We start from the raw sequence: 14,765 nt of genomic DNA on the forward strand, positions 1-14,765 counted from the left end.
AGGGGGAGGGGGGGGGTCGGTGGCGTCATCACCCCGCGCCGGCCCGGCGCGCCCAGAGTGCCGCGCGCCAGCGCGCGTGCGCGGAGGGGCTGGGAGCGCGGCCTCGGCGGCACGTGGGGCACGGGGTGAAGGTACGGGATAACGGTATAACGGGGTAAAGGTACGGGATAACGGGGAACGGGTAAAGGTACGGAATAACGGGGTGAAGGTACGGGATAACGGGGAACGGGTAAAGGTACGGGATAACGGGGAGCGGGTAAAGGTACGGGATAACGGGGAACGGGTAAAGGTACGGAATAACGGGGTGAAGGTACGGGATAACGGGGAACGGGTAAAGGTACGGGATAACGGGGAACGGGGCAACGGGATCGGGGTAAAGAAACGGGACAGGTATAGGGTAACGGGGAGCGGGTAAAGGCCCGGGACAGGTACGGGGGAATGGGATAACAGGGAACGGGACAGGTACGGGATAACGGGGAGCGGGGGAACGGGGTAAAGGAACAGGGCAGATACGGGACAGCAGGGATAGGGGTAAATGTACGGGACAGGGATCGGGATAAAGGAACAGGACAGGGATTGGGCTACAGGAACAGGTACGGGACAGGGATCGGGGTAAAAGATTGCGATAAAAGCAGGACAGGGGTTGGGATAAAGGAAACGGATTGGGACGAAGGAACGGGACAGAGATTAGGGTAAAGGGTAGGGACAGGGATTGGGATTGAGATGATAGGGACAGGAACAGGACAGGGACTGGGATAAAGGATTGGGAGGGCTGTGGGACAGGGATGGGACAAGAATTGGGGTAAAGGAACGGGTCTGAGACAGGGATTGGGGTCGTTATGGAGTAGGGGCAGGTACAGGGTAGGGATACGGGCGGGATGGAGAGCACGGGGACGGGGCCGGGCGGTGCCGGGGCAGTCCCCGCGGGCCCTGTCCCGTCCCTGTCCCGTGTGTGCGGGCGTGTCCCGGTGCCGGGCGGTGCCGGGCCCGGCGCTGACGCCGCTCCGTGCCGGGCAGGGCCCGCGGAGCCCGGCGCCGGGAGGGGATGCGAGCATGGCCATGGCCCAGGCCGGGGCGGCGGCCGCGGCTGCCAGCGGGCTCCTCGTCTTCCTGCTCTACTCCGCCATCCACCGCGTCGAGGAGGGACACCTGGCCGTGTACTACAGGTACGGAGCCCTTCCGGAGCTCGGCGCCCCGGGTCGCTCTGCCCTGGGCTCCCTCCGGTTCTCCCCCAGGGTTTGCACCCGTGCTGCTTCTGCTCCCTTCGCCCCGTGCAGAGCCCGCGTGTGCTGGGCTGGCTGAGCCCTCGGCTGCTTCTCCTGCCCCTCCTTCCTCCCTGCCCTCTCACACTGATCTCAGAGCTTCTCCGCGTCCCTCCTCGCATCTGTTGATCTCCCTCTGTGCCAGCAAGAGTTGTCACCTTTGTCCCAAGCAGTCGCCCAGCCAGAGCTCCTGCTGTGTCGCTGCTTTGGAATGCTTTCCCTGCCCTTCCTGCTCAGCACCGTGGATGTTTTCCTTTGACCACAATGGTGTTCAGCATTAACACCCCAGGGGGCTTTTCTCTGGGCGAGGGGCTGTGCCGAAATCCAAGCTGGCAGCATCACATCCATGGCTGGATTTTTCCATGGTTACCACTGAACTATTTAGAGAGGAGAAGTCTGTGTTCTTGCAGCTCTGTGCAGTGTTGCAATGTTGGGAGGGTTTGGCAATAGCTGCCTGCTCCAAGAGTTAATGGCTCGCAGGCTTTACGCAAAGTTGCAGCAGGCAAAGATCAGGTGCACTCAGCCCTTTTTCTGTGGAATTGCTGGCGAATTTAGGGCACTGATGCAACTCTCTGTGACCCCTGGCAGTTCGAGCTGTCCCTGCATGTTCTCAAAGGCAGCCCTTGCTGTTTGCACCTTCCTGAGCCTGTTTTCCTCCCTCTCCTCAGGGGTGGAGCGTTGCTGACCAGCCCGAGCGGCCCTGGCTACCACATCATGCTCCCGTTCATCACCACCTTCAAATCCGTGCAGGTCGGTGCCCTCTCCCTGCCCTGGGGAGCCACACTTGTCCCCTTGGAAAGCTCTCCCCACCGTGTGTGTGTGTGACACCGCTGGGAGTGGCAGTGTCCTGCTCAGGCAGGACAGTCCATGTCTGTGGCTGTCACTGTTCCCCTGCAGCACCGCATTCCAGAGCAGGGAAACAGGCACAGCTGCCTGTGCATCCCCCAAAAGGCAGGGGAGGAGAAGCTTTGCCTTCTGCCCACACCTGCAGGCATCACAGGGGTGGCAAAGGACATGCTTTTGGCTCTGTGGTGCCACTGTGGGAGTCTGGGCCTTCCTGGAGTCAGGTTTGTGAACAGTGCCTGTGTTTGTGTTGCAGACCACGCTGCAGACTGATGAAGTGAAGAATGTGCCTTGTGGGACAAGGTATGGCTTCCACTTGTATTTCTTCTAGATGCACTCCTTGGGGTCCTTTGCAGTGCTGGGACACAGGGATCGGGAAGGAAAGGCACCTGCCATAGAATTAATCCCAGATGTACACACATTTATCCCTCTGTAACAACAGGAGGGAGCACTGACTCTTGCTGGAGCTGTTCAGAGCATGTTTGCATTTATTGTGATGTTATCTTGAATTTTTCTGGGCTTCTCCCCTCAGTTCTCTGACACTCCCTTACTTGTGCTTTGCTCTGCCCTCAGACTGGTCATTTCCACTCTGAGTCCTGTGGCTGATACAGGTGCTGACCCCAGCAGCAGGCAGAAGGAAACAGGGAGTGGGAATCCTCCTGATGGGAAGGAGTTCATTTCCAAATGAAATTCCTGCTGGATAGTCAGGCTGATTCTTCTGTCAGCACAGACCTGCTGGAGTTGTAGCAAGCAGGAGGAGAGGGCTGGTTGAGTTGGGTTACAGATCCTGTTGTGCTGGTTCGTCCACAAGTTAAAGTGATGACTCTTCAGGGTAAAAAAAAACCCAGTGATTCTCCTTGTCTTTTATGTTCAGGGTCCTCAACAAAATTTCTGTTCAAAAAATTAAATCAGTGGTGGCACACAGTGACCACATTGAAATTAAAAGGTGAATTTTAGTGGCAATGTTAATAAAACAGAGTTAATTTTGATCAGGTTTAACCCATATTAACTTTCTTGGAGTCGTTCAGCATCAGACATCGCTTGGGCTTAAATATTACCATAGAGGTTTCATGGTTTTAATTTCAGATATCAAAGGTTTTCAGGAGTCTCTGTAAATAATGGTAGTGTTCAGTGCTGCAGCTTTCACAGAATCCCAGAATGGTTTGGGTGGGAAGGGACCTCAAAGCCCATCCAGTGCCATCCCTGCCATGGCAGGGACACCTTCCACTGTCCCAGGCTGCTCCAAGCCCTGTCCAACCTGGCCTTGGGCACTGCCAGGGATCCAGGGGCAGCTACAGCTGCTCTGGGCACCCTGTGCCAGGGCCTGCCCACTCTCCCAGCCAAAAATTTCTTCCATATATCTGACCTAAATTTCCCTTGTCAGTCTGAGCCCATTCCCCCTTGTCCTGTCACTTCAGGCCCTTGTCCAGAGTACTTTTGTGCAGAGGTAAACAAGGTCAATAGGTCAGAGGTTAAGGCCAAAGCCAGCCTCAACCATTCTGAGCTTCAATGGTTTCAGAGCTAAAAATTGTTGAATTTGAGCATTGTGGGGTTCAGTTGTGCAATGCAGGTGGTTGGGAAGGTTCAGGCAGTAAAAATGAGCCTTAACCAGCAGGCAGCTGGTGAAAGCAGTTCTCAGTTAATAATTGATTGCACTCCTGACCAAAGGGCCCAGAAGCCCTGTCCATTCCCCAGGTGTTGCTGCAGGAGCCTTTCAGTTGGCTGCATTTGGCTTCCAAAGTCTGCGGCTGCTCGATGCCAAAGCTTTGCATCCACATTTCCATAGTAAAACATGAGCTTATAAATAACAAATGGAGCACACCTGCACTGTCACTGTCCCAGTTCAGACTCTGCTACCAGAATAGATCCTAAACAGTTTCAGGTTTTGTGTTTGCATAGTAAAGCATCACATTTTAAAGGCTGGGTTTCTCTTTATGTTCCTGTTCCCTGTGTCCTTATCTATATCAGGAAGCTTCTGAGTGTCTGTGTGGGTGTCCCATCCCCAGTGTTTGCCTTACCTGTCTTGTTTGTACCTGGCAGCATTCAGTGAATACCTGAAACAGAGATTTTAAAGCCTGAGTTAGGCCCTGAATTTTCTGAGGCTTTCCAGGGGCTTTCTGTGTTGCCCTGTTCTTTTGAGAGTTTTAAAGTTCTTCTAAAAGTTCCTATGCCTTCTAATATTTCAACTGAGTTTTCTCATGCATATTCATGTAAATAATGATTGTTTTGCATTCTTCTTTGCAAATTGACAGAATTGATGAACCAGTTGACCAGTGTGGTTGGAGAGGTGGCAGTTTCACCCTCCAATCCACTGTCATTTTTACTATCGTGTATGTAGTGGAGTCAGAAAATAAAGTTTGCTTTTTTAGGTTCTTTTCTTTCTTTTACATCTAGCCTGCTTCTGTAAGTTATTTTTTGTCACAGTGTAACATTCCTGCTACCTGTGTCCATCTCCTGTGGCATTCCCTGGATGCTGGCTCCTTGTCCTGTCAGGCAGCACTGCTGCCTCATTATGCTTAAAATTCTCCCAAGTGCACAAAGTCTATGTCCTTTTTTATGGGTTTCTCCTTGTTCCTCCCTCCCTGCAGACTTTGGGGTCCGAGTGGCACCTGTTTCCTCAAAGCCATTGCATGACCAGCAGGACTGATAAAATGTACTTATCCCCCACCACACCACATAAACACTTACGAATCATTCATAATAATGGAATAACAGTGGATAATATCCCACTTACTGTCCCAGACTGGCTGAGATCCTCAGCAGGGTTGTTGTGGAAGGTGGTGGTAGAGTCAGGCAGCCCTCACTGGCCTCAGGTGCCATGTCAGAGCCTTTCCTGCCAGGGAGGTGATACGGGGCTGTGGATGAGTCCTGACAGGATCCAGGGTGCTGCAGACACTCTGCTTTTCTTTCTAACATCCCTTTAAAATTGAAATGCCAGATTTGCAGCACATCATCCATCACCAGTGTTTTTAGCTCGTATTTGTCATGAGAGAAGCAGGTTTGGAGCAAGCACGGGCTGGGCTTGGGAGGCCTTTTCCAAAAGAGCACAGACACAGGCAAGTTCAGGTTGTTTTTCTGCAGACTTGGCTCTGAGCTGCCAGAGATCAAGATCTGCAAAATAAGAAATGGAGTTTGTCGTGGGGGATATGTTTGAGATAAAACATCACAGAGCCTGAGTTTGGGAGTGTGGGAGTTGCACTGCCAGGAATGAGCTGTCTCTAAACAGTTCCTGCTGAAGCTTCTGGTCTGTGATATGCCTTTGTCCCAAGGACATCATAACAGGAGTATTCTGCTTTAAAATTAGGCTCTCAAGAGACTTGAGCTGTTGAAAGTTGTGGAGTTTTTTCTTCGCTGTAGAGTTTGTGCTTTTCTCTGGAAAAGCACAAACCCAGGGGTGGGCAGGACTTTCTGAAAGCCACACCAGTAAGAGCAGAGGCTGGGGACAAGCCTGACCTCTGATTCCCCCTTTTCCCTGCCATCCTCTCTTGGGGAGGGGACTGCCTGCAGGCTCCCTCTGCTGAGGTGCTTGTGGTGCTCCTGGAGAGCACCAGGAGACACTGGAGCTGGGAACAGGGATTGAAGTCTGCCCTGTGTGTTGTTCCTTCCTTTCTACTGGGCCTTGCCAAGCTCCTGCTGGAGTTAGTGACTGTGAATTAAATTAAGGGCTTTTTCTGTTTAACATGTGTTGCTGCCTAGAAGAGCTGAGGTGTGTCTGCATTTGGTGGCAGGTGTCACCTGCTGTCCTTGCTGCCTTCCCCTCTGCTTTCCTGAGAGCTGCAGCTACATTCCTCTACAGAGAAGCTTTCCTTTGGCTGGTTGAGTGGGAAACCAGAAATGGGAAGGAAAGTGCTTTGCAGATTTGCTGGAGTGTGCTTGTGATTTAAGCAGAGAGGGGGACTGGGATTCGCTGGGATTCATTGCAAAATGCTCAGAATGTTGCAAAAGAGGGATAAAGATGCCTTTGCTTTAAATCTGTTAACTGTTGGCAGCTGCAGTGGGCTGATGAGCTCTCTTTTCCCTTGCAGTGGTGGTGTTATGATCTACATTGACCGAATAGAAGTTGTGAATAAGCTGGCCCCATATGCAGGTAATTTCCCATCCTGGTTCAACAGGCAGAGCTGTGACTGTCTTCACTCATCCTGGGGCAGCTCTGTCTTGGTTTGCAGAACTTCCTTTTTCCATGCCTGGAGAACTTCCCTGTTTCCATTTCTTGTTACCCTTCCAGCTCCTGGTCCTGTAGTGTTGGTCCCAGGTGCTTCCAGCTCAGCTCCTGAGAAAATTGCAGTGACAGAACCCATGCAGGAGCCTCTTACCTTCTTATTTCGCCATGCCAAAGACACAGACAGCTTGTTTTGTTCAGCAGCACAGCTTAATGCAAAACTCCAGCATTGCTGGGGTGCTGGAGGGTGAATTCCTGTTGTTATTCATAGAGTTGTGGAGGGGTTTGGGCTGGAAGGGTTCTTAAAGATGATCTTGTTCCACCCCCTGCCATGACAGGAACACCTTCCACCATCCCAGGCTGCTCCAAGCCCTGTCCAGTCTGGCCTTGGGCACTGCCAGGGATGCAGGGGCAGCCACAGCTGCTCTGGGCACCCTGTGCCAGGGCCTGCCCACCCTGCCAGGGAACAATTCCTTCCCAGTATCCCATCTAAATTTCCCTTCTGTCAGTCTGAACCCATTCCCTGTGTCCTGTCCTTCCAGTTATTGATGCAGGGTCCCTCTTCAGCTCCCCTGTGTCCCTTCAGGCCCTGGAAGGAGCTGTGAGGTCTCCACACCCCCTTCTCACAGCCCCAGTTCTCCCAGCCTGGCTCCACGGGGAAGATGCTGCAATTCCCTCAGCATCTCCATGGCCTCCTCTGGACCTGCTCCAACACTTCCATGCCCTCCTTCTGTGGGGGGAGCAGGCCAGAACTGTGCACAGGGTTCCAGGTGGGGTCTCAGCAGGAGCAGAGGGAGAGAATCCCCTCCCTTGACCTGCTGGCCACGCTCCTTTTGGTGCAGGATCTGGTTGGCTTAAGTGATGGGTGTGATCCTTGCTTTCAGTTCACAGCAGTACCTGCTCCTGGGCATGCAGGTCCTGGTGAGGCTTTGCTGTTTCGTTTGTTTATGCAGATGATAAAACAGGACCAGGCAGTGCACCTTGCCATGACTGCTCCTTGAGGTTGTGTAATCCCAGCAGCCCCTGACAGCTGGGTAGGGCAGCTATGGTCCTGAAAGCCCTGTCCTAGTGCTGCACTCCTTCCCTGACACCCTGACAGGTGCCAGAGGTGACCTGTGGTGATTCTCTCCCTTCCCCAGTGTACGACATCGTGAGGAATTACACCGCTGACTACGACAAGACCCTGATCTTCAACAAAATCCACCACGAGCTGAACCAGTTCTGCAGTGCCCATACCCTGCAGGAGGTGTACATCGAGCTGTTTGGTAAGTGTTTGGCAGCTGGGTGATCCCAGCTGGGATCCCACTGGGGTCTTCCTGGAACATCTTACAGGATATTGTACCCTTGGGCCACACTGTCCCTGTGCTGGAGTTCCAGTGTAGTATCCAGCTCCTTTTACATCCATCTGCCACTTCCCTTGTAACTTCAGTGACTCAGGTGTCTTTGTCTTTCCCCATCTGCATGTGAGAATTCGATTTCAGTCTTTTTCCTTTTTTTCTGGATGCACAAAAAAGCCACTCTGCTCTTGTGCGTGCCTTGATGCCTGTGGCCTTCAGTATGGCAGTGGATTTGTCTTGTTCTGCTTCTGCTTTTAATCCCCTGCTCTGTTGCTGAGTTCCCTTTTGCTCTTTGACAGCTTCCTCCTGGCTGTAACAAGTGAGAGCTGGAAGGTTTTTCACAGGAGGTAGCAGTGCTTCAGGAATTAGCACAGGTCATATTCTCCTTGGTGGGCCTGTTCCCCAAAGACAAAACAGGTTCTGTTCCTTCTTGAGTGGCTGAGCAGCAGGGAAATGGCTTATGGCAGGTAAAAGGTTGTCAGAATTTTAATATTAATGTACTCCAAGTGCTGAGGAGGGATAGACTTCTACCACAGGCTCTGAGCATTCTTTCTTGCTGAGATGCTGAAAGCCACTTGCACTTAATTCAGATAACACAAACCCATCAACAGCTGAACTTTTCTAGTCACTTAGCATGTGAGTGTGCTTTTGGGAATGTTTTTCAGGGGGCATGGGAAGGGAAACAATGTACTGAATGTCTCAGGAAGCTTCCTCATCTGACACTCTGTAGTTATCTGCACTTCAAGGCCTGCTGGCTCTTTGCTACACACAAGCTGTGGGGCAAAATGTGATAAACCAACTGCTCTCTCTTTTATCCTCCAAACACAGATCAGATAGATGAGAACTTGAAGTTGGCCCTGCAGAAAGATCTCAATGTCATGGCACCAGGTCTCACTATCCAGGTGGGTTGTGGCCTTTCAATAATGAGAGATTTTAAAAGGTGGAGAAAGACTTTTTTGACAAAGCCTGCAGGGACAGCACAAGCTAAAACTGTTTTAAACTGAAAGATGAATGTTTTATGCTAAGGGTGGGCAGGCCCTGGCACAGGGTGCCCAGAGCAGCTGTGGCTGCCCCTGGATCCCTGGCAGTGCCCAAAGTCAGGTTGGACAGGGTTTGGAGCCTCTGCCTCTGGTGGGAGTGGGGGCTGGAACAGATAGCAGGAAATGGAAATGTGGGAGGAATGTGGGAGATCTCTGGGAGAGTGACTATGCTCAGCTGTGTTACACAGGAGGATTAGGCACCACTGTCCACAGCACTGCAGCTGGTTTTGCAAAGAGATGTCTTGCTTGTTCAGATTGCATCAAAATGTTTCATCCAAAATGTGCTCCCTTTTTCTTCTCTCACAGGCTGTGCGTGTTACAAAACCCAAAATTCCAGAGGCCATCCGAAGAAACTTCGAGCTAATGTGAGTAGCTGGGCATAAAATTGCATGAATTAGTTTTGAGGGTCCTGCAGAGGCACAGTGCTGTTGGAAAGCTCTTCCCTGGTGCTCAGGGAGTGAGAGGTGAGCTCCAGGCAGTGTGTGCTTGGCCAGGTGTGCTTGTGCCTTCTGTTTTCCATTTCCATACTGAAATCAGGGCTCTTGATGTCTTGCTCATTAGCTCCCTTCCAGGATCTCTGGGATGCCTTTGGGCAAAAGGAGATGCTGGTGGATCTCCCTTCATCTTTGGTTGAGCTAGCCCAGCTCCCAGCCCACATTGCCCTGCTCCTCATCATGAGGGCCTCAGACTGGACTTGTATCCAGATGTGGCCAGATGGAGAGGGGGATGAGCCCTTCTCTGGCCTGTGCACGTGCCCATACAGCTGCAGACAGAGCCAGTCCCCATGGCTGGGAGCAGGGAGCTGGCAGCTGGCTGGCCCCTTGTCCCTGTGGCCTCTCTTGGCATGCATTGCTGCTCTGTCAGCGATTGGAGAGATGGGAGAGATTTTGAGATGGTCAAAGAATCCAAATTTATTGCGAAGCATGACTGCTTATATACTAACTCTAGGAAGACTACTGATGTTTTACTACGATGATTGGGTTAATCATCACATAAGCAAACTTACACATTTGAGACATCTCTTGCTTGTAGAAGTTGATGTCATTTTCTTTTCCCAGTAAATCAGTCTGATTGAATCTTCTTATAATCTTGATTTAATTCTCAAAGTTCTGCTTGCTCTTGCCAAGGCATTTTGTCTATCATGCTAATAAGGTCCAAAGTACTCTTTTTTCGTGTACTGCTCATTCCCTTTCCCCAGGATAACACTTCTCCCCTTGCAGGGAGGCTGAGAAGACCAAGCTGCTGATTGCTGCCCAGAGGCAGAAGGTGGTGGAGAAGGAGGCAGAGACAGACAGGAAGAAAGCACTCATTGGTAATGTCACCAGCACAGGCTGAGCCTCCATTCCTGCCTTCCCTGCTAAGCTGGGGCAGGACAGCTTCCACCACTGGCAGCTCCCTGAGGGAGGTGCAACCAGGCTGCACAAGCAGTCGTTTTGAACATCTGGGTGAAAATCCCACAGCAGCAGCAGAGCAGGGAGCACCTCTGTCCTGCAGCAGGGATGGAGGAAATCTCTCTGCTGGAAAAACTGCTTGGGCTTGGAGCTCCATGTCCCTGTGCCAGAGGGAACACACTTGTAAATGGGATGTCAGCTCTGCAGACATCAGCACTGTGTTTTCTCCCTGTAACTGCTGCTTGGAGTGCAGGCTGGCACTGAGGGGGCAGGGAGGGAGCAGGGAGCCAGCTCCTGTGTGGCAGACCCTGCAGCCAGGTGCTGGGGTCAGGGTGCTGGTGCTCAAGCCTGAGAAGCAGATTTCCCAGCGTAGCCTGTTGTGGTTGCAGAGGCAGAGAAGGCTGCACAGGTGGCCAGGATTCACTACCAGCAGAAGATCATGGAGAAGGAAACGGAGAAGCGGATTTCTGAGATTGAAGGTGAGCACGCTGCTGGGGCTGTCTGCTGGCTGGGGGTGGTGGCAGGTGGAGGAACCTCAGACCTGCAAAAGTCATCGAGGGTGCTGCAGGGCTGCAAGGCTGTGCATGGGATGGTTCCTGCCCCGTGCATGGAGCTCTCCAGGGGGCTGCAGGGCAGGTACAGGGCCAGCTAGGCTGTCAGAGGCACTCCTGGGTCAGCTGGTCCCCATGGGATGAGGGCTCAGTGTGATATGGGGCCATTCACTTCCTAATGCTTTCTTTCCTGTCCCTCCTCTGCTGCTGTGTTAGATGCTGCATTCCTGGCAAGGGAGAAGGCAAAAGCTGATGCAGAGTACTACACTGCTCGGAAGCTGGCTGACTCCAACAAGGTGAGCTCTGGGAAGCTGGGCACTCACTCTTCCTCCACACAGGAGATCAGCTGGAAGAGCACTTGATCTAACAGCCCACACCCCAGGAGGCAGCTGCCTGACAGGAAATGTGTTCTGGTTTGAAAGCAAAACCAGTGAGAGACTCCAAGTTAGAAATACAGTTTGTTAGGAAAAGGGGAAAAAACCAAAAATACATGCAATAATTCAAAAGAAAAACTATGGACAGAGTCAGAATACAGCCTGACATCCTTTTGGTCAGGGTGTTGGTAGCAGTCCAAATTGGACTGGCTGCAGTCCTCCTGGAGAGGCAGATGTGGTTCTGTGGGAGCAGTGATCCTGTAAAAGGGTGTAGTCTTCCTCTGAAGGTGCGGTGGAAAACCCCAGCTGTTCCTCTGGGAATCCAGTGGAAAAGCTGAGTCTAGTGTCCCAAAAACTCAGATTACATCCAGTTAGGAATGCTTGGCTCCTCCCTTTGGGCGGAGCACCTCACAGTGGGATGTTGTAGTTCTCATCAGACATTCAATAGCCCATTATCAGTAGATGTCTCCCCAGAGGGAGGATTGGTTGTGGAATAGATAAGGAAAACTGCCCAGTTAAGACAACTGCCATACAGATGGCAAATGGAATACATCCTGCCTTGCAATCTAGGACAAATGTAATGCTGCAGGACTCAGAAAGTTGTCTCTTAGGGTCTCTGGTTTCTGTTTTGTGTAGCTGAAGCTGACCCCTGAGTATCTGGAGCTGATGAAGTACCAGGCCATAGCTGCCAACAGCAAGCTGTACTTCGGCGACCGCATCCCCGGTGTGTTCCTGGATTCCTGTGCCTTCCAGCAGGCCGGCCTGAGGACTGCCCACGAAAGCAGCCTTCCTGCCCAGGAAGCCCCAGAGAGCTCTGGAGAAAGGCCTGTCAGAGGCGAGGAGAGCACGGGCTGAGGGAGGCAGAGGGAGCCTGGTGTAGCTCAGCAGTGAGCCCGGCTGTGCCCGGGGACGAGGCCCTGGGGCGATGCAGCACGTGCCTGGACATCTTCTGTATAGGTGGCACTTGGGTTGATTTTCTTCTAGCAACAGATGGCAAGGGCTCTGCCTCTTCTGTTTCTCCCCCTGTTAAATTGGTGCTTCCAAAGGAGAGATAATCCTGTACTAACATACCTATACTGGAATATTAAAGGACAGACATCAGGAGAGCCTCCCGGGGCAGGAATTATTTAGCAGGCATTGCTCTGCAGGAAGGAGATGTGGCTTTGAGTGCTGTGTTGCTGCACACAGGTCATTGCTCAGCACTCCTGGCTGAGGCTGAGTGAAGAGGAGGTTCCCCTCGTCCTGCTGCTGAAGCTTTGCTTGGTGGAGGTTTCTGTTGACACTGTCTCACTCCCCTCAAGGACTCCAGTGGAGTGGACTCTCCTTGGCCAGCTTGTTCCTGCTCGGGGTGAGGAGTGGTTTGCTGTGGAATAGATTAAGGGAGTAGGATCTGCACAGCCGTGATATTCCTGTAAACAACAGTGCTGGATAACAACTTGGAGGAAGCAGCCTCTGAAGGGATTCTGCAACCCCTCTCTCCAAGCCAAAGCCTCACACTGGCTGCCTGGGACTGACTCTGGTGTTCCCACTGCGTGGCTGAGTCTCATTGCCTCCTAAACCAGATTTTCAGGAGCACCTCAGAGCAGCTGTTTGGGAACAGAGCCCGTCAAGTCTTTGCTCAGATTCCAGCCTCCCTGTAAGTCATTCACCAGGGAAAGGGGGCTGAATTTCCACTGCTCTGCCATGCTGGCAAAGTGAAGGGGAAGAGAAGAGTGAAAGGACCCTGCTGTGCAGCAGATCAGATGTTTGACACTACAGCTGCAAAGTAGGTGAGGCATTGCTGCTTCTCCGTGCAAAATCCACTGCTGCAGGAAGTGGGACCTGCTTTGTATGTCCTTGAACAGCCATGGCAAGGAGTGTGTCCCTGGTCCTCTCATCCCTGGCCAGGCTTGCTGGTAGATGGATCTGTCCTTATTTGTGCTGTGATATATCCGACCCTGCTCCTGGTGTGCCGTGGCAGGGTGAGGGAGAGGTGCTCGGGGAGGGGGGAATCTGCTGGGACAAAGCTGCTTTCTGCTTTCCCTCCTTCCTCCCCTCTGCTTTGAGGGTGTGCTTTTAGGACCTGCTCCTCCTCGTGTTCTGTGAGGATCCGGGGTGCAGTGGCTGGGGAAGCAGCTGGCAAGGGCTGGAATGCCATCCTCCAGCTGGGAGCACCCCAGCACTGCCTGCTGCATGCTCAGAGACCTGCTCTCCCTGCTGCTGTCCTGTCCCCTTGGCACAGCCATGCCACCCTTGGAGGGGCTGGGGGGTGGTGACACTCGGGGCACTCAGCCTGCTGGGATCTTCTGTCCCTGGCTCTGTCTGCAGCCTCATGGCCAGGGGAGGGATGTGTTTAGCTTGTGCCATTGACAAACATTCAGCCCAAAGCAGCTTTGCCTGTGCTGGTGCTCCCCAGAGGAGCTATGTGGTTCAGCTTTGTCGTGCTGTGTCCCCACCATGTGTGGCTGGGCTCCAGGGATGGCAGTGTCCCCAGCAGCACATGGTGCCTCCTGCTGCCCTGCTCCTGCCCTGCCCTCCTCCATCTCTGGGGCACAGCAGGGTTGTGTTGGCCCTGCTCCTCCTGCAGCGTGTGAGACATAACTGTGGGACTTTGCAACGGTTTCAGGTGGTCTTTCTTGTTCTCTGTCTGTCTGCAAACTCCCAGGGCTCAGTTGATGCTCTGCTCCAGGATCCCAGCTCCTCTTCCAGCCCAGCCATGGCAGGAGCTGGGCACCAGGGCAGAGTGTTCAGTAGCGTTTGAAATGTCCCCTGGAAATGCTGCTTGGCTTGCAGGGGCCCCTTTTTTCCTGTGGGATGGGTTTTGAGGAAGCTGTGTAGTAGTTTCATCTCTGCCCTGCCACCTCCTCAGTGTTGCAGCAGCCCCTTGGCACAGACACAGCCTCTCCTCACACCTGCTTTGGTTGGAATTTGGGATCAGGGAGGCTCTATAGGCTAGAAGCACTGCTGGAGGGAATGCTGCCAGGAATGTAGTCTCCACGATTTTCTTCATGTGTGACTGGGGTTGGGCACACTGGGCATCAGGAATGGCTGGACAGAGTAGGTTCTGCCAGCCTGGGAGTGACAAGGGCACGAGGGGAACTGCTGGGAGCAATACCCAGGCAGTTCACACCTCTCCTGCAGTGATCAGAGCAAGATGCCCACGCAGGGAGCAGGAAAACAGGAAGAGCTGCTTCCCTTTGCCTCCGAGCCGTGCTGTGCCTCCCTGCGCCATGACTGCCTTAAGTGGCTGTCACCAGCTCAGTGTCCCTCTGTATGCATCAGCCCCCTCCCTGCGTGGTCTGAGGGACCCCAGGGGGTGCTCCTGTGGTCCCAGGTGCTGCAGCAGCATGTGATGCCCAGTGCCTTCTGCAGCAGCCTCCTGCACCCTCTCTGCTTCCCCGCTGCAGCAGCCCCAGCGTGTGCAGGAGGGAGGGGTGGCCACAGCTTTGGCACCCTGGAGTGGGCTGTGCTGCCCTCTGAGCCCCAGCTGTGAGCAGGGACATGGCTGCAGCCAGGATTTTGGGATAGAACTGGCTTTTCTCTCCGCTCCCATGGCCTGGGTGGGCCTGTGACTAAAGGGGTCTGCCCCTGGATGCGCATCTCCTTAAGGAAACACGATACATCCGGTCAGGTTTACATTCACAGTTAAGTTCTTTTGATAAAGCAGAATAAAATTATTTTGTTACCATTTTTTGGGATGGTTTTATGTGTCCTAGGGCTGGTGGCACATGAAGCGGGGGACCCCTCACCTCTCTCCCTGCAGCAGCACTGCATGGTGTGGATGTCCTCAGCTGCAGCGAGTGCCACCCTGGGAGCCCCGTGAGGAGCC

General features: G+C 53.1%; 1 protein-coding gene across 1 annotated transcript; it reads left to right on the forward strand.

Annotated features, from left to right (window-relative positions):
- Nucleotides 1-77: 77 nt before the first annotated feature.
- Nucleotides 78-14,624, forward strand: ERLIN1 (ER lipid raft associated 1). Its single transcript, XM_021537068.3, has 12 exons — nucleotides 78-131; nucleotides 1,018-1,166; nucleotides 1,931-2,012; nucleotides 2,362-2,408; nucleotides 6,131-6,192; nucleotides 7,404-7,529; nucleotides 8,430-8,503; nucleotides 8,948-9,006; nucleotides 9,862-9,953; nucleotides 10,422-10,511; nucleotides 10,800-10,879; nucleotides 11,594-14,624. The coding sequence occupies exons 2-12, from the start codon at nucleotides 1,054-1,056 to the stop codon at nucleotides 11,810-11,812; spliced, it is 1,044 nt and encodes a 347-aa protein (XP_021392743.1). The 5' UTR covers nucleotides 78-131; nucleotides 1,018-1,053; the 3' UTR covers nucleotides 11,813-14,624.
- Nucleotides 14,625-14,765: the final 141 nt, after the last annotated feature.

This window comes from Lonchura striata, chromosome 7 (genome assembly GCF_046129695.1).
Source record: "Lonchura striata isolate bLonStr1 chromosome 7, bLonStr1.mat, whole genome shotgun sequence".
Classification (NCBI taxonomy): domain Eukaryota; kingdom Metazoa; phylum Chordata; class Aves; order Passeriformes; family Estrildidae; genus Lonchura; species Lonchura striata.